Here is a 20,448-nt window from a genome sequence, read left to right as displayed (position 1 = left end):
AGTAAATCCCGTTCTATTCCTGATCAGTATGGCCACTCTCCTAGCCCTCGTCCCGAAGCATGAATGGTATGTCTGTCCCACCCAGCCCTTCCTTTTCCCTCAGGTGTGTCTCCTGCAGGTAGACTATGTCCACCTTAGGCATCTCAGGTGGGCGAAGACTCTGGATCTTTCCACTGGGCCGTTGTCCCTTACATTCCAGGTGACTATCCTGGTGGGGGGTTTCTGACCCCCCCCCTCAGTCCTGCAGGATGAACGATACTTAACTGGTGACCCCCTTTGTTAGGGGGCCGTCCAAAGTGGCCACAGTCGCCGCTCTCCCCATGAGGTTGGGCCCCTGCACTCCAGGATTTCCCGTTGCCCATGGGGCATCCAACGTGGCAGCCAACTGCGTGTACGCCACGTGGGTGCGCCTCTGCACTCTGGGATCTCCCTTTGTTTAGGGACCCACCAAAATGGCTGCTTGCGGCGCCATCTTGATTCCTCGGCCTGCTTCATGCCTGCTGAGACCTGTGCCAGTCTCGCTGCCAACCATTTCTGTCGTCGTCGCCCTCCGATTCCCCCCTTTCCACCCCTTGGCCAGGCACACGCTGTCCCCTGAGAGGTGCGCCGCGGCCCCCTTTACTGCTTGTCTTCCCGTCTAGCCCTCCCTGCTAGTACGGTGGCTCCCCGCCCTGGGCTGGTCTCGCCCTGTCTCTGTTCTGTCTGCCCGCCTCCGTTTCCTTCCTCGCCCCCTCACCTGTTTCCCCAATCCTCGCTTCCCTATCTCTGTCCTCCTACTTTAGTCCGAGAACAAGGCAGCACAGTCCCACGCAAACGCAGTGTCCATACAACAGATCTTGGTCCTGTTTTGTCCTTCACATTCCGCATTATACCCCTCTGCCCTCACTGTTGCAGCGTTTGTTCCTTTTCTAGATTGTTGGGCTTCACAAACTCGTACCAGCCTCCCCGAACAGGTGCCGGAATGTGGCGACTAGGGGCTTTTCACAGTAACTTCATTGAAGCCTACTCGTGACAATAAGCGATTTTCATTTCATTTCATTTCAGCCTCCGCTGGGATGCTGAAGTAATATTCTTTTCCTTTATAGGTTACCCAGAGTCTTGCTGGGAACAACACGCAGAACCTCACCCCTGCTCTTGTAGAGCGCCGATTTCGACTTCTTGAATTTGGCCCTTTATTCTGCGAGGTCAGCCCCAATGTCCTGATAGAACCTTATTCTGTGTCCTTCTCACGAGCACGACTTTGTCTGTTGGGCCTACTTCAGGACCTTTTTCCGATCCTGGTACTGGTGCAGCTTCGCAATGATCACTCTCGGCTGCTCCCCAGTCTTGGGTTTTGGCCGGAGCGACCTGTGTACCCTGTCGAGTTCTGGGGGGATTTGGGAAGCTGTTCCTCCCGACCAGGTTGCCCAGCATGTGGGCAATGTAGGCCATTGGGCCCCTTCCCTTCACCCCCTCTGGCAGACCCACAATAAGGGCGTTTTGTCACCTGGTCCTGTTTTCCTGGTCCTCTACCTTTCCCCTCAGGTTCACTTGGGCCGCCACCAACCTCTTCACCTCAGTCTCCAGAGCCACGATCCTATCACTCTGGTCATTGCCGCCCTTTCCAGGTCCAGGGCTTCCACCTTCTTTCCCAGGCCGTCTATTGTGCACTGGAGGGCGACCACCGCTTCCATCACCACCTCCTTCACCACCTTTCATCACCACCTGGAGTTCCACTTTGACGCCTCCCTCATGGTAGCCAGTTCTTTTTTAAGGAATGTCTGCCATCCCTCCCCCGGGGGGGTCGCTGCCTGTTCATGCTCCTCTGGTTGCGTCGCCGGTCACCCCCCTCTCCTGTTTCGCAGAGGCCTCTGCCTCACCCCATGCATTCACTGGTCCTGCCCCTTGCCACCGCTTCTGCCTTCTTTGAATTACCGTTTGCAGGCATCTTCCCTTCTGCTTCTGCACTACTGGTGACATTTGGGTTTTTTGGAGTTTTGGGTGGCTTTTTGAGCCAAGAATCCTGGAAAATTTGCTATTTTGGGTCGGATTGGGATGAGAGCCACCTGATGTGCATCCGCTCAGCACATCGCCACCACCGGAACTTCCACTCCAAGCTAGACTTTACTGAGGGAATAATTCACGTAGAAGCCTAGAATGTAAGCATCAGAATGCTATTCTATAATGGAGAGTCGAGGGGCAGTTGGTAAGCCTGATTTTGTCCTCAATCAGCATCCCAAGATGTGCACTTATAGTGACTTCTGAAAGAGGCCAGGAGCAGAAACTTTACATGATCTTCCCTCCCTTAATGTGGGTGGGTTGCTCAACTGAGGATGCAGATTTACGATCATTGGCAAAAGAATATGAGCGCAGATGAGAAGATTATTTTTTTTATGCAGCAAATTATTATTGTCAATAATTCACTGCCTGAAAGAAATGTGGAAGTGGATTCGGTATTAATTTCAAAAGGGAATTAGATATAAACTGAAAAAAATAATGAGTTGCGGGGAAAGGGAATAGAGTAGGACTAACGAGATGCTCTTTCAAAAAGCTGGTGTAGATATGAATGAGGCTGAATGTCCTCCTCACACAGAAGCATTGAAGTCATAACTTTAGTTGATATCAATTAATGCAGCATCATTTGGGGATTAAACCTGGACCTACTTTATTAGGTCCAGCTATTCCTTTTTGTAAAACTACTGAGTACCTTGGAGGGGGACTAAAAGCTGTGACTTTACTAACAAGTTGTGATTGTTGTAAAATTTTTAATTAAATAGCATCTGGTTTGGTTACAATTTACAATGATTCCTTTTAATTAAAATGGTAGGTACAATTTAGTCCATTAATCTGAATTCCTACGTGTTTCAATAGCTTTAATAGTTGCATGTTTTACAGGAATTACAACCTGATTATGGTGTCTCTTTTTACTGCAGAAAAACCCAGCATGGCTCATTAGACCAGAGTTCTCCACCTCAAAGCAGCATATCTGCCTCATATAATCATCCAGTCCTCGGGATGTATGATCCTAAAGATGACTTCCCGCTTAGAAAAACAGGTATTGTTTCACTTAAGTACAGTTTTTCATATAACTGTTTTTAATGATGCAAAAGCAAAGCTTTTGTCCTGCATCAATGATGCAAAAGTAGGACTTTTGTCCTGCATCAAATAAAGAAAATGTATGTACTTTATTTTATGTTGGATTGTTTTGGATGCAACTAACATCAAGCGGCTCAGTTGTGATGAAGCAGGAAGTTGCGGATTCAAGTCCCATTTCAGAGCAAATAGGTTTACACTTCATTAAAATGCTGAAAGGGAAGAACTTCATTGTTGATTTGTTAGATGAGATTAAACTAAGGCCCCTATCTTCCTGTTGTTACTTCATTTTGAAATGCTTTATTGCTTACATTGATTCAACTGACTATAGAACAAGAAAGGAAGACTTGCTTCTCGTTTTGCAGTTCTGACTTAAAGTGCATCTTGTTTCATTAGTGACCTCCCTCCAGAAGATCAAAAGTGAGGATGTATGCTAATGATAGGAGTGTTCAGTTCCTTTCAAATTCCACGACAAGAGGCATGTCTTTAATGTAGAGCATTTCCTTTGCTTCTTGCAACAGGTACAATCAATGACCATATATATTTAATTGGATGTAATTGCAGTCTAGAATAGTTGGGTTCAGTGGCATAATAATTCTGTTACTGACTATTAGTTGCACTCAAGTGATCTAGCAAACCGCTCAATAATGCTATCATCTTCTCAAGGCAACTAGACAATAGATGCCTTGCCAGTGAGGTCCACACCTGAGAATTAATTTAGCCAATATTCCACTGAGTGTGATTACCAGCTAGAGTACGAGATTTGGCATTGCAGCCATCAAATGTTCCAGAGAATTATTTGCAATAACTACCTTGAGGAGTAAATAAGAGTCTGATCTTGCTCTTATTCAGCATTTGAATGCTATTTTGGCTTTTCACATGGCTGTGTCTAGGTGCTAAAATAGCACCTAGACTTTATCTTTTCACAACAATTTCAAAACCATGGATGTAATTTTGAAATTATGTTGATTTATTTTTAATACTGCTGAGATATGTGAAAAATGTACACAATTTCCATTCTGTGAATCACAATACAAATTATCCATTGTTCTCAGCTACAACACTGACATCTACCAGACAGTGTGGAAAATTGCCCAGGTATCTTTTATGCACAAAAAGTAGGACAATTCCAATTGGACCAATTACCATTTCATCAGCCTACTTTGAATCCTCAGCAAAGTTACAGAAGATTTTGTCAATAGTGCTATCAAGTGAAACTTGCTCACCAATAACCTGCTCACTGATATTCAGTTAAGTGCTGACAGGCTCACTTGGTTCCAAATCCCATTACAGCCTTGGTCCAAATGTAGACAAAAGAGCTGAATTACAAGTGATGTAAGAATGACTACCTTTTGCATCAATGCAGCAATTGTTGAAGTATAGCATCAGGGGAGTGCCAGTGAAACTAGGAATTGATGGAAAACTCTCCTGGCATATCCAGCACAGAGGAAAATGGTTGTGATTGTTAGAGGCCAATCATGTGTGCAAGGCCCAACCACCTTCAGCTGTGTCCTTCCCCTCATCAGAATGTCAGAGGTAGGAATGTTTGCTGATTGCACATTGTTCAGTTTTATTCAAAACTCTTCGGACACTGAAGCAATTTGTGCACACTCACGTTAAGCCCTGGACAATATCCAGGCTTGGACTGGCAAGTGAGAAGTAACATTTAAGGCACACAAGTGTCAGGCAATGACCATCTCCAATGAGAGCATAGCACCTCCCCTTGACATTACTATTGTTGGATCTCCCACCATCAACATCAAGGGAGAAACTTAACAGGATCAGCTGCACAAGAGCAGGTCAGAGACTGTGTATTCTGTGGTGAATGATCTTCACATTACTCTTTAAAACTTGTCCACCATCTACAAGGTATGAGTCAGGAGTGTGATGGAATTCTCCCCACTTGCCTGGATGAGTGCAGCCCCAATAATAACCACGTTCAACACCATCAAGGACAAAGTAGTCTGCTTGATTAGTACCCCATCCACTACCTCAACATTCAGTTTCTCCACTGGGTACCTTGGCAGAGTTTGTACCATCTTCAAGATACATGGCAGGAACTCACCAAGGCTTTTTTTTGGGCAAATCTGTGACCTCTACCACATAGAAGGGCAAGGTCAATAGGTGCATGCAAACGCCACCACCTGCAAGTCCCTTCCAACTCCAAGTCACACACCATTCTGACTCGCATATAATTCACCGCCACTGGGTCAAACTTCTTGAACGTCTAGCCAACAACCCAGGGTATGCCTTTCCACATGGACTGAAGTGGTTCAAGGCAGCAACCCCCCCCCCCCCCCCCCCACTGCTCAAGAATAATTAGTGTTGGGCAATAAATATTGACCTTACCAGTGACCTAATGGGCATCCTTCATCCACAATGTGTCCAACTCCAAAGGTTAATATAAAGGGTAGTTTTGAAATGCGGACTGACACCCATCAGGAACAGGCTTGAGATTGACTAAATTAATTTCACATAGAAGCAGAGAAAGCAAACCATTATCCAGTTGGTCTAGGTTGGATTCAACTGCCAGGTCCCAGGTGAGTAAGGATATTGTGCAAACTCACTCATCAGCGCGGCCAGTTTATTGGGTTTAACTGAAAAGATATTGAGCATACTACAGAAAGTAGCACTGGGGTGTAAACATTTAAGATTACAGACAGACACACTTTATTGATCTGTCTTAATTAATTTTCTTATTCCCACATACCTAAATAATGAAAGTTGGGTGGGAAATTACCAATTTCCAAAAATTGGATTAATTCCATTTTACATTGTGATCTATTTCTGCTGGTTGCATTTATTTCTGACTAGCATTTCCTAGTTCTCCATTCTAAATGTTTTGGTCTTTCATATTTAGTCACCTTCACTATTCCTCCACGTAGCATGTTTGACCAGTACTGCAGTCATCAGCTCCTGCTGTTTCCGTATTTATTTGCATGCAATTCAAACTTTTTAAATACAAAGATTTTGGCTTTATATTTTGTATACTGAGGCAGATATTCAAGTTAATTTCCAATGCAACGGTTAGCCAGAGCATCAGATGTAGCACTAGACGGCAGTTACTTTTCACTGAAAATATTTGCAAATATATACCAGTGCCAAACATGCAGGTAATTATATGGCAGCTACATGCTAAACCATACAGGCAGCATAAACTGGAGACTGGAATTCAAGTGCTCTTCGACCCGGAGGTATTCGGTTTCTCTGAATTCTGTTCATAATTTGGATTTATTGAGTAAAGGTTGTTTCGGGTTGATTAATGAAGTATTTATAATAAAATTTGTTATTTTGTCCCTATCCTCCCTCTTTAAATTGTGCTTTGAAGTCATGAAATGATCACTTGCATGCACAATGTAAATTGAGGCATTCATTGCATTTTTAAACCTTGTTTATAATAATAATCATTATTGGCACAAGTAGGCTTACATTAACACTGCAATGAAATGAAAATGAAATGTTAATTTCACGTAGAAGCAGAGAAAGCAAACCATTGCCCAATTGGTCTGGGCTGGGTTCAACTGCCACTGTGAAAAGCCCCTAGTCACCACATTCCGGTGCCTGTTCGGGTACACAGAAGGAGAATTCAGAATGTCCAAATTTTCCAACAGCATGGCTTCGGGACTTGTGGGAGGAAACCAGAGCATCCGGAGGAAACCCATGCAGCCACAGGGAGAATGTGCAGATGCCGCACAGACAGTGACCCAAGCGAGGAATCGAACCTGGGACCCTGGTGCTGTGAAGCAACAGTGCAAACCATTGTGCTACCGTGTTGTTGTCTGTGTTTAAGAAAGGTTGCAGGGATAATCCAGGAAACTACAGGCCGGTGAGCCTCATGTCGGTAGTAGGTAAATTATTGGAGAGAATTCTCGGGGACAGGATTTATACCCATTTGGAAACAAAAATGAACTCATCAGTGATAGACAGCATGGTTTTGTGAAGGAGAGGTCGTGCCTCACAACTTGATCAAGTTTTTTGAGGAGGTGACAAAGATGATTGATGAGGAGAGGGCAGTAGATGTTGTTTACATGGACTTCAGTAAAGCCTTTGACAAGGTGCCTCATGGCAGACTGGTATAAAAGGTAAAGTCACACGGGATCAGAGGTGAGGAGGGAAGATGGATACAGAACTGGCTCGGTCACAGAAGGCAGAGAGTAGCAGGAGAAGGGTGTTTTTCTGAATGGTAGGTTGTGACTAGTGGTGTTCCACAGGGATCGGTGCTGGGGCCTCTGTTGTTTGTAGTATACATAAACGATTTGGAGGAAAATGTAGGTGGTCTGATTAGTAAGTTCACAGATGACACCAAGGTTGGTGGAGTAGCAGATAGTGTTGAGGATTGTCACAGGATACAGCAGGACATAGATGGGTTGGAGACTTGGGCAGAGAAATGGCAATTGGAGTTTAATCCGGACAAATGTGAGGTAATACATTTTGGTAGGTCTAATATCGAGGGGAAATATACCATAAATGGCAAAACTGTTAGGAATATAGAAAGTCAGAGAGATCTGGGCGTGCAGATCCACAGATCTTTGAAAGTGGCAACACAAGTGGACAAGGTAGACAAGAAAGCATATGGGATGCTTGCCTTCATGAGATGGGACATCGAGTATAAAAACTGGCAAGTCATGCTACAATTGTGTGGACTCTTGGTAAGGCCGCACTTGGAATATTGCACACAATTCTGGTCGCCACACTACCAGAAGGATGTGGAGGGTTTGGAGAGGGTGCAGAAGTTTACCAGGATGGTGCCTGGTCTGGAGGGTGTTAGCTATGTGGAAAGGCTGAAAAGACTTGGACTATTTTCATTAGAATGACGGAGGTTGAGGGGTGACCTGATAGAGGTCTACAAGATTATGAGAGGTATGGATAGAGTGGATGGGCAGGCACTCTTTCCCAGGGTGGAGGGGTCAGTCACTAGGGGGCATAGGTTTAAGGTCCATAGGGCAAGTTTAGAGGAGATGTGCGAGGCAGATTTTTTACATAGGGTGGTGAGTGCCTGGAACGTGCTACCAGGGGAGGTTGTGGAAGCAGATACATTAAAGGTGTTTAAAAGGCATCTCGACAACTACATGGATAGGATGGGTATAGAGGGATACGGCATAAGGAAGTGCTGAGGGTTTTGGCCAAGGGTGGTATCATGACTGGTCCAGGCTTGGAGGGCCGAAGGGCCTGTTACTGTGCTGTATTTTTCTTTGTTCTTGTATGTTATTAACATGAAACATAGCAACCCTTTTTCCTGTATACATTTGGCTGCTTTAATGAGATAGTAATAATCCCATTCTGTGGAGAGGTGACGTGCCAAAATCCACAATAAGCACACAGAATTAATGCTTGTAATTGCTCGGTCAATTTTAAGGCTAGTGGTGGAATGCCAACTGAAACCTCTACGGGTGTACTTTCTGCAAACAAGAGCTGGCAATTGTACGTACATATGCGAGCTGAATTCAACAAAACAAAGGAATGCTAAGCAGGAAAACAAGATCCTCATTACTTCACCAATTACCTACTTTAGTATATGTGGTTACATTGTGTAATAATTATTGTACTAGTTACAACTAGAAAACAAAGCTATTCCCAAGCACTATGATGCAACAAGAAATAAAAACAGAAAGTGCTGGAAAAACCCAGCAGGTATGACTGCATCTCTGGAAAGATAAAAGAGCTAACATTTCAAGTCCAGTATGACTTCTTCTCCAGCATCTGCAGTATTTTGCTTTTAGAATTAAACAAAGTTTTGTCCATCAGTTCTGCATTACAGGCATGGTCAAGCAGCCATATTGGTACATATTCTGATTTTGACCGTATACACTTCAACAAGTAGTAGTTAAAATGACTGCAAGCTGAACATTTCAGTTTGTTACTTTTTGCAATATTTTTCTGACTTATGTTACGAACGGGATAGGTGGAGTGTGCAGTTGATTTAGCCTCACTTAGAGCCAGAGTAAAGTGACTTTAACCAGCCCTTTAATAAACTCAAAATGATTGATTTATTATCAAACAAAAGCTTATTTTTTAAAACAAGTTGCAAAACTGGTACAAACACAGTTGCACACTGGAAGCATAATTAGCTATCCCTTTTTTAAAATAACCCAGCATGCACACTAACATACAGACACGGACAAACAGATGGGCTTTGGAGGCTTGCTTTATAAAATAAAGGATAATGTTTGCAGGTTTTTGATGCTGTCAATCTGGAGCTCCCTCACGTGAGGACCCCGTAGATGTCTGGAGGTTCTCAACAATGGAGCTTTGGGTGGCAGAGAATAAAGAGATGGATCAATTCTTCTTGTCTCAGCTTTTCAGGTTTCCAAATGCAGACAGGTTATACTCGAATGAGGATTCTCTCAGCAGGTTGATAACCATTCATGGAATTTCCAGCAAGACAGGGAGAGAATGAACTAGGGCAGCCTTCCTTCTCGGCCTATTCCCCAAAACACAGTGATTTTAAAAACCACAGATCTAAAACTTAAAGCTTGTCTCGGCCATGAGATTTCTAGTAAATCACTAGGCTTTGCCAGTTTTTTCCCCATCAATAAAAGATTATAGTTCAAAAGCAATCAACAGCTCATTTCCCCCTCAAATACTATGCTGTTCACGAGATTTCTTGGAAAAAGACAGGCTTGCTCCCAGTCCAAATGTGAATTTATGACCATCAAAAAAAATCTCCAGGTCAGCATCCAAGCGTCCAGATAATAATTTTTATTATTGTCACAAGTAAGCTTAACACTGCAATGCAGTTACTGTGAAAAACCCCGAGTCGCAACATTCCGGCACGTGTTCGGGTACACAGAGGGAGAACTCAGAATTGTCATGATATTCAAACATACATCGTAACACATACATAATGATAGACAGACCAACGGACCAATTAGCACACATAATACGACGGCCAATCACAGACAAGAGCAGACACAGTACAAGACAAGAAACACAACACTTCCTGGGCAGTCCATCTGGAGACAGCACAGGGCCAGGACCTCATAGCAAGACACTCACAGTCACAACGTGCTGAGTACCAAGTCTGATGTATAAATAGTTAAATGGAATAAAACTGCATTGTACCAATCGCAACCGTGTTGGTTCGTCTGTACCTCAGAGCACCCAACACCTCATGATACCAGGAGTGAATCGATATCTACCGGCAAATCTGCCATCCTGAGCCATGGACACCCGCAACAAACCGCAACCGTTGCAAGTCGCTGGGAACCTGGGCACAAATTGGAAGCTCTCAAGCAGCGCTAAGAACTCTTCATGCAAGCCAATGAAAAACAGGGCGCCTCGGACGAAACAAAGATTGCCATGCTCCTCACTAACGCAGGTCAGCACGCCATCGATGTATACAACTCCTTGGTGTTCGCGGAAGGCGAGAACAAAGCTAAGTATGACACGGTCCTCCTCAAGCTCGACAAGCACGTCAACATTGAGGTCAACGAAAGTTTTGAGAGGTATGTCTTTCAGCAGCGCCTGCAAGGTAAGGATGAGCTCTTTCAGTCCTTCCTGACGCACCTCCGCATACTCGCGCAGTCATGCGGTTACGACACCACCTCAGAGTCCATGATCCGGGACCAGATCGTTTTTGGCATTGCCTCCAGAGGCCTACGCCAGCAGCTTCCAAAAATTAAAGGCCTGACCCTAGCATCTGCAGTTGAAGCCTGTCTCCTGCATGAGAATGCGACTAGCCGCTATGCCCAATTTCAGGCGACCGAATCGGCACGGAGGGGGTCCCACGCGATCGAATCGGCAAGCCAGGCCACCCACGAGGCCGAACGCGACCAGGCAATCGAGTTTCTCTTTGGCCCGCGGCCCGGATGAGGGCGGCCGTTTCGCGCGCTTTTTAAGGCCTCCCGCGTTTGTGCGCGCCAAAACCTACGGCAACACTGAGGGACGTGCTGTGCAGGCGCGCCCGACGCAAGACCGAACTGCACATGCGCAGTGGCGTACCGAACGTCATGACGTGCGGCAACTATGGAGCTGCACATTTAAAAGGGCAATGTCCTGCAAAAACCCAACTGCCTACGCTTTGGCAAGATGGGCCACTACGCTGCCTACTGTCGAGCGGCTCAACCTGTTGATCTTCCACATCTCCGACAACCTCGCAGACACGTGCGGACCATTCAGCCTCCAAATCACGACATCCAAACCGACGACACAGATGACCAAGACGCCTTCTGGGTTGCGGTCATTGATGCGAACCGGGTCAACACCATCAATCTGGGCGATGAATGGAGTGCCACCCTAACGGTCAACCGATCGCCCATCACTTTCCGCCTGGACACTGGCGCCTCCGCCAACCTCATAGCATGGTCAGCCTTCTACGCAATGAAGGTCAGACCACCAATCCAGCCATCCTGGTGCAAGATGGTCGACTACAACGGGAACGTTATCCCGGCCATGGGATCCTGCCAGCTCCAGGTGACACACAACACACACACGGCCACACTCTCGTTCGAGATAGTTGGCTCATCGAAGGACTCCCTGCTGGGCGCACAGGCATGCAAGGCTCTCCACCTTGTGCAATGAATCCTCTCTCTCTCTCTCTCTCTCTCTCCAGACGGCACGTCTGACTTCCCGGATGCAGAGTTCTACGCACAGCTCCAATCGCTCCTCGCCCACAACCAGGAGGCATTCGAAGGCATGGGAACACTGCCATACACCTACCGAATTCGCCTCAAACCGGACGCCATCCCGGTCGTTCACGCACCTCGCAGGGTTCCTGCGCCACTTAAAGACTGCCTCAAGCAACAGCTGCAGGATCTCCAGGACCAAGGGGTCCTATCCAGGGTCACGGAGCCCACGCCATGGGTCAGCTCCATGGTGTGTGTCAAGAAGCCCTCTGGCGAGCTCCGCATCTGTATTGACCCCAAAGACCTCAATAATAATATTATGAGGGAACATTATCCCATACCCAAACGGGAGGAGATCACCAGTGAAATGGCCCAAGCGAAGATATTCACGAAACTGGATGCTTCCAAAGGATTTTGGCAGATCCAACTGGACCCGTCCAGCCGAAAGCTATGTACCTTCAACACCCCTTTCGGCAGGTTCTGCTACAACCGGATGCCATTTGGCATCATCTCGGCATCCGAGGTCTTCCATAGAATCATGGAGCAGATGATGGAAGGCATCGAAGGGGTGCGCGTATATGTGGATGATGTTATCATCTGGTCCACCACACCGCAGGAGCACATATATAGTCTCCAACGCGTTTTTGCCCGCATACGGGAAAACGGCCTGCGCCTCAACCGAACCAAGTGCTCCTTTGGCCAGACCGAGTTGAAGTTCCTGGGGAACCGTATCTCCCGGCCAGGGGTCCGTCCGGATGCAGACAAGGTGAGCGCCATCACAGCCATGCCGCAGCCGGCCGACAAGAAGGCTGTCCTACGCTTCCTTGGCATGGTCAACTTCCTGGGGAAGTTCATTCCCAACCTTGCCTCCCACACGACGACTCTGCGCCACCTCGTCAGAAAATCCACAGAGTTCCAGTGGCAACACACACACCAGCTGGAATGGGAGGAGCTCAAACGCAAACTCACTACGGCACCAGTTTTGGCGTTTTTTGACACGTCTCGTGCCACCAAAATCTCAACTGATTCCAGCCAATCCGGCATTGGAGCAGTGCTCCTGCAGAGGGATGACACGGCATCATGGGCCCCAGTGGCCTATGCATCGCGGACCATGACCCCCACAGAGCAGCGCTACGCGCAAATCGAAAAAGAATGCCTGGGCTTGCTAACCGGTCTAGACAAGTTCCACGATTATGTCTATGGTCTTCCACGGTTCACGGTCAAAACTGACCACCGCCCCCTGGTCAGCATAATAAACAAGAACCTGAACGAGATGACCCCTCGCCTCCAGCGCATCCTACTTAAACTCAGGAGGTACGACTTCCAACTGGTCTACACTCCAGGGAAGGACCTCATCGTGGCGGATGCCCTAGCCAGAGCAGTGAGCACGCCGCCAGATGCGGAGGGGTTTGTACGTCAGGTCGAGGCACAGGTGGCTTTTACAGCGGCAAATCTGCCGGCTGACGACTCCAGTCTGGCCCGTATCCGCCGAGAGACTATGGCCGACCCCCTTCTGCAGCGAGTGATGCACCACATGACGGGAGGATGGCTCAAAGGGCAGTGCCCGCAGTTCTACAATGTACGAGACGACCTAGCCATCATTGATGGTGTCCTTCTGAAGCTGGACCGGATTGTGATTCCGCACAGCATGCGCCAGCTGGTTCTCGACCAACTACACGAAGGCCACTTGGGGGTCGAGAAGTGCAGACGGAGGGCTCGAGGGGCGGTATACTGGCCGGTCATCAGTGACGATATTGCCAACATGTTGCTCAACTGTACAACCTGCCAAAGGTTTCAGCCGGCGCAACCTCCTGAGACGCTTCTGCCTCCTGAGACGCTTCTGCCCCATGAGCTGGTGACGCCCCCCTGGGCGAAGGTGGGTGTTGACCTATTTCACGCGCTCGGCATGGACTATGTCATCATAGTTGACTACTTCTCAAACTACCCAGAAGTCATACGCCTGCACGATTTGACGTTGTCTGCTGTCATCAGGGCCTGCAAAGACACCTTTGCTCGCCACGGCATTCCGATGACTGTCATGTCGGACAATGGGCCCTATTTTGCCAGCCATGAATGGTCGTCCTTTGCTGCTTCGTATGGCTTCACACACGTGACGTCCAGCCTTCTGCATCCCCAGTCCAATGGAAAGGCGGAGAAGGGCGTTCACATTGCCTAGCGGCTCCTCTGCACGGCTGCTGCTGCCGAGTCGGACTTCTACCTCGCCCTGCTGGCCTATCGCTCGACCCCACTAGCCACTGGTCTCTCACCAGCACAGCTGCTGATGGGTCGCGCCCTCAGAACCACTGTGCCTTCCATCCTGGCACCAACAATAGACCATGCTCCGGTACGGCATAGGATGCAACTGCAGTGCGGTCGCCAGAAGAGATCGTACGACATACGGGCAACTGATCTTCCCTCCCTGGCCCCTGGAGACAACGTCCGCATCCACCTACCAGACGGTGGCTGGTCAGCACCTGCCGAAGTTCTCCGACACGTGGCTCCCCGCTCGTTCCTGGTACGCATGCCGGATGGATCCGTGCGTAGGCGCAATCGCCGAGCCCTTCGCTTACTTCCACGCTCGCAACGGGACCCTACACAGACGCCGTGTCCTCCACTGGTTCCTGATAGCGACTTCGTGGAGCTGCCATATACCATGCCCCTTCTGTCGCCGCCCGTGGCCAGGCTCGCACCTCAGCCGGTGGTTCTCGACCCACCCTTGAGGCGGTCAACCCGAATTCGTCGCCCAGCTACTAGACTGGACTTATGAGACTGTTCACACGTCAAACTTTTGCAACCACTGTTTTATAACATGTCACTGTTTTATCGTTACAGGCCTCGTTTGATCGTTCCAAATTTCCACGTTCTTTTGTTATGGTACAACCTCGTTAGCATGTCACACCTGACATTGCCCCTTGTATATAGTTAAGCCCCATGTACATGATGTAAATATTACGCACACACACACACACACCTTTAGCTGCACTCAGGACACATTTATATTTATAACCACGTAGGCACATAATCTTGTAAAAAAAAAAAGGGGGGGATGTCATGCTATTCAAACATACATCATAACACATACATAATGATAGACAGACCAACGGAACAATTAGCACACAACACGACAGCCAATCACAGACAAGAGCAGACACAGTATAAGACAAGAAACACGACACTTCCTGGGCAGTCCATCTGGAGACAGCACAGGGCCAGGACCTCATAGCAAGACACTCACACAGTCACAACGTGCTGAGTACCAAGTCTGATGCATAAATAGTTAAATGGAATAAAACTGCGTTGTACCAATCGCAACCGTGTTGGTTCGTCTGTACCTCAGAGCACCCAACACCTCAAGAATGTCCAATTTACCTAACATTACGTCTTTCGGGACTTGTGGGAGGAAACCGGAGCACCCGGAGGAAACCCACGCAGACACAGGCACAACTTGCAGACTCCACACAAACAGTGACCCAAGCCAGGAATCGAACCTGGTACACTGGCGCTGTGAATCAACAGTGTTAACCACTGCGCTACTGTGCCGTCCATAATGCAATGTCTTTCCATATTTTAAAATAAAAATATATTTCAAAAGTTAAGATTCCAACACTAAGAAGCCTAGAAAGAAGATCATTTGGCTGATCCTGAAATCTTGCCATCTTGACTTCTCCATTATATACAATATACAGTTCCCTCTTGAACTTAGTAATGCTGTCCACCTTTTCTGTCTTCTAGTCATTCTGTACCACACATTCATCATTTTCTGTTTGTTCTAAATTGTCTATTTCCTTTTGGTATAGCTGTTTTACATACACTTGACTACCTGTTCTTCATCACATGTTCATTTATAGAAGTAGAATAATTAGAGGATTAGATATTTGGAAAAAATGTTGGCTTAATTATCATTTTTAGTTGAAAGTTCTCGTGCAATTCATCCTTTGATTCCTCCTGAGAAAAATAGGATTTTAAATCCTGGAAAATACAGGGAATGCAACTTCAATAAAAAGACAACCTAGTGCTGCAGGAGAAAGCTAGTGATTCGAAACAAACCTGTTGGACTTTAACCTGGTGTTGTAAGACTTCTTACTGTGCCCGTCCCAGTCCAACGCCGGCATCTCCACATCTTGTTCTACAGGGGAGGAACTATGGCATCAGATTTATCATAAAGAGAAATTCACTAAATTTGATGTACTGTTTAGTTGAAAATCCAATGCTCAGTTCAGGCTTTTTTAAAACTTAATTTAAATTCTTTATTGAATTGAGAATTCTTTTGGTGAATTCCCTTTTCATAAAAAATTGAGGAAACTTCTGCACGACTCGCATTCTTTTTACCCCTTCTGAAAAAAGGTGTTAAGAGTACTAAACCTTAATATAAGCTTATGAAGGTAGATTTCTAGAAGGGCAAATTCAGAAAATATCACGCAGCAAGTCTTCTTTACAGTCTGAGCTTAATGCAATTACCTACGGTCATAGTCTGAAGTCATTTACGGCACAGAAGGAGGCTATTCCACCCATCGACCGTCTACTGGCTCTCCATGGAGCAGTCCAGTCAGTTCCATTCTGGTAGTCCAGCAGGTCTTTTTCCTTAAAGTGCGAATCCAATTTCCTTTTGAAATCATTGATCGCCTCTGTTGCGACTGTTAAGTAATGGGTTAAGAGACATTGCAATAAGTTGTCTCATTTATGTTAAGTATCCATTAATTGACACTGATATGTAAAGGGGCTTCAGGTGGCCTCTGTCAGGTGGTGTGTTAAGAGTTTTGTGCAGAGGCTGTGGAAGTGAAATAAATGGTGTTTGTTGAAAAGGAACAAGAACTTTAGACTCTTCATTTCACAGCAACTAAAACGTCTAACAGCGACCACACTCATGGACAGCAAGTTCCTGGTATTTGCCATTTGCTTTGTAAAAAAGGTTCTTCGTCACATCCCTTGAACCTCTTTCGCAAAACCTTAAATCTGCGTCCCCAAGTCCTTGTACCACCAGCTAATGGGAACAGCTTTTCTTTGTCCACCTTATTCAAACCTGTCATAGTGTTGTACACCTCAATTAAATCCTCTCTCAAGATTCTTTGATACAAGGAGAGCCACCCAGCTTCTACAGCCTAACCTTGTAGCTAACCCTCATCCCAGAGCCATTCTGGTAAATCTCCTTTGAGCTCTGTCAAGGACCCTTGCATCATTCCTGAAGTGTGGTGCCAAGAACTGAACACACTACTCCAGTTGGGGCCTAACCAGAGCTTTATAAAGGTTCAGTCTAACATCTCTGCTTTGGTGTTCACTGCCCATATATATGAAACCCAAGATCCCATATGCCTCGCTAATCATTCTCTCAATATGTCTTACCACCTTCAAAGGTCTATTTGCGTGCACCCCCAGGTCTTCCTGTCCCTGCATACACACTAACTTTTTAGTGGTACTTTGTCAAATGCTTTTTTAAAATCCATATAAACAACATCATCTGCATTCCCTTCATCAAAAAATTCAATTAGATTAGTCAAGCACCATCTGCCTTTTATAAATCCATGTTAGCTATCGTTAATTAACTCGACCCTCTCCAAAGTGTCTGTTGACTTCTTTCTCTGAATATTGTTTCTCAAACCATCATTAATGTTAAACTAACTGGCCATTTAGCTGTTAGGACTGTCATTACACCTTTTATTGAATAAGATGTGGTGATGTGCATGTAGGCTAGCTAGACACTAGAGGAAGCAGCAGAAACATCACACACACACACTCAGCCAATAGATCAGTTAGATAGAAGACGACCAATGGACTTGCACGATACACACGGAGGTGACACGACCACAGGGGAGCATTACAGCAACCCATATATAAAGGACACCACGCACATGATCTGCCTCTTTCCAGTGGAGTCAGTCAGTGAGAACAGACACAGGGTTGATTCAATATTACACCCACCACGTGGATTGCAGCAACTGGTTAGTCAGTCTGGGTAGCTATAGTAGGATTAGCAGTAGTGTCGAACCCAAGTAATAGAAGTACAAATAGTTTAATAAACGTGTTGAAGTTATCTCTACGTCTGAACCTTCCTTTGTCAAGTGCACCACAAGGAAGCCGCTTATGTTACACCTACACCATAACAAATCATAAGAGTGTCACATCTGCAACTCTGGCACCTCTTTTGTTAATAGCTTGACACGTTTTCATAAGCAGATCTCACCTCTCATGAACTCATGCCTATTTATTTTGCATGTTGTCTTATTGAATTAACATTCAAGTAATAATTAAACTCCATCACAGTAAATTACTTATGTGATTGAGCATGTTGGAAGTTTATTACAGCTCCTGTCATTTCAAAAGGTGGAAAGTATTTACATTAGACCGCTTTGTACAATGTCAAATATTTTTCCATATTACTTGTAAATAAAAATGATTGTAATGAAGTAAAGAAATGAAGTTACAATCCTGATAGTTATAATGATTGCATGAGAGAGCTAGAAAACAAAAAAAAGGTGACCCTAACTCTGTCAGAATTCTGTGGTCAGTTATCCTTACGGTTCTTTGATGGAATAAGTTGAAACTTCTTCCTTGGTACATAGAATGCATTGGTGAGATATGGAGTGCTCATATTTGGCTTTCTTTGGCAATCAATAGGGCAGTGGAACGTAGCAGTTGTATTTCATGGGACACTCTGCATTCCCACCAAACTAACTAGACCTACAAAGATGTGAAACTGCGAAGTAGACTGCTGCACGTATTCATATTTTAATTGTGTTGCCATCAGCCAGAGGGATCTACTGATTTTGTGAACAGTGACACTGGCCCCTCTTAAATAATGCTTCTCCGGTCCATGGTTTTATTCTTAAGTGAAGGTCAAGTCTCAATTTAAAACTTGTTAAAGATAAGTTTCTTTTTAAAAAATATATATTTATTAAAGTTTTTTACCAACACAATTTTTCCCCCTTACAAACAATAACCCCCCCCCCCCCCCCCCCCCCCCCCCCCCGTAACATAATAACACAAAGTCGCACTGAGCAAGATATATACATGGCAAAATGGTATATTTACATAGCTTTATACACTGGCTCTCTCCCGCACGTGCCAGTTTCCCCCACCCTTCATGTTATCTCCTGCTCCTCCATCCCCCCAAGCAATCCCCCATTCTCTCTCTTCCCCCCCCCCCCCCCCCGGGTTGCTGCTGCTGCTGACCGACCTTCCTCTAACGCTCCGCGAGATAGTCTAGGAACGGTTGCCACCGCCTGTAGAACCCCTGCGCAGACCCTCTCAAGGCAAACTTAATCCTCTCCAGCTTTATGAACCCAGCCATGTCGTTTATCCAGGCCTCCACGCTGGGGGGCTTTGCCTCCTTCCACATTAGCAAGATCCTTCGCCGGGCTACTGGGGACGCAAAGGCCAGAATGCCGGCCTCTTTCGCCTCCTGCACTCCCGGCTCGTCCACTACTCCAAATATTGCTAGCCCCCAGCTTGGCTTGACCCGGACTTTCACCACCTGAGATATTGCTCCCGCCACTCCTCTCCAGAACCCCTCCAGTGCCGGGCATGACCAAAACATATGGACATGGTTCGCCGGACTCCCTGAACATCTTCCGCATCAGTCCTCTACCCCAAAGAACCTACTCAACCTCGCCCCCATCAAGTGCGCTCTGTGAACCACCTTAAATTGTATCAGGCTGAGCCTGGCACATGAGGAGGAGGAATTAACCCTACCCAGGGCATCGGCCCACAAACCTTCCTCGATCTCCCCCAGCTCCTCCTCCCATTTACCCTTCTGCTAGCGCTTCCCCCTCTTCTTTCATCTCTTGGTGTATTGCCGAAACCTTGCCCTCTCCGATCCATACACCTGAGATCACCCTGTCTTGAATTTCTTGTGCCGGGAGCAACGGGAATTCCCTGACCTGTCGCCTCACAAAAGCCCTCACCTGCATATATCTAAATGCATTTCCCGGGGGTAACTCAAACTTCTCCTCCAGTGCCCCATGGCTCTCAAATGTCCCGTCAATGAACAGGTCCCCCATTCTTCTAATCCCCACCCGATGCCAGCCCTGGAAACCCCCGTCCATCTTCCCCGGGACAAACCGGTGGTTACCCCTGATCGGGGACCACACCGAGGCTCCCACTGCTCCCCTGTGCCATCTCCACTGGCCTCAGATCCTTAACGTTGCCGCCATCACCGGACTCGTGGTATACTTTGCTGGCGAGAACGGCAGCGGTGCCGTCACCAACGCCCCCAAGCTCATTCCTTTACAGGACGCCATTTCCATCCTCTTCCATGCCGCCCCCTCTCCCTCCATAACCCACTTGCGGATCATCGCCACATTTGCTGCCCAGTAGTAGCTCCCTAGGTTTGGCAGCGCCAACCCTCCTCGGTCCCTACTGCGTTCCAGGAACCCTCCCCTTACCCTCGGGGTCTTATTCGCCCACACAAACCCCATAATACTCCTACCTACTCTCTTGAAAAAGCCCTTGGTGATCACGATGGGACGGCACTGAAACACAAACAAAACCCTCGGAAGGACCACCATTTTGACCGACTGCACTCTACCCGCCAGCGAGAGCGGTAACATGTCCCATCTTTTGAAGTCCTCCTCCATTTGGTCCACCAACCTCGTCAGATTCAGTTTATGTAGGGCCCCCCAACTCCTGGCTATCTGGATCCCCAGATACCGAAAACTCCCCACCGCCCTCCTCAGCGGTAGGTCCCCTATCCCTCGTTCTTGGTCCCCTGCCTGTAATACAAAAATCTCACCCTTCCCTACATTGAGCTTATAGCCCGAGAACTCCCCAAACTCCCTAAGAGTCTGCATGACCTCCACCATCCCCTCCATTGGGTCCG

At 46.8% G+C, this 20,448-nt stretch overlaps 1 protein-coding gene across 1 annotated transcript in view; it reads left to right on the top strand.

The window, feature by feature from the left end:
• Nucleotides 1-20,448, top strand: part of LOC140406298 (histone deacetylase 4-like) — a gene marked incomplete at its 3' end in the record, with an annotated part of 165,034 nt that overhangs the window by 31,109 nt on the left and 113,477 nt on the right. The window contains exon 5 of the mRNA XM_072494411.1: nucleotides 2,913-3,034. Coding sequence (XP_072350512.1) covers nucleotides 2,913-3,034 — 122 coding nt within the window. The remainder of the gene's footprint in view (nucleotides 1-2,912; nucleotides 3,035-20,448) is intronic.

Source organism: Scyliorhinus torazame, unplaced genomic scaffold (genome assembly GCF_047496885.1).
Source record: "Scyliorhinus torazame isolate Kashiwa2021f unplaced genomic scaffold, sScyTor2.1 scaffold_446, whole genome shotgun sequence".
NCBI lineage: Eukaryota > Metazoa > Chordata > Chondrichthyes > Carcharhiniformes > Scyliorhinidae > Scyliorhinus > Scyliorhinus torazame.
This window is presented reverse-complemented; position numbering and strand designations above follow the sequence as displayed.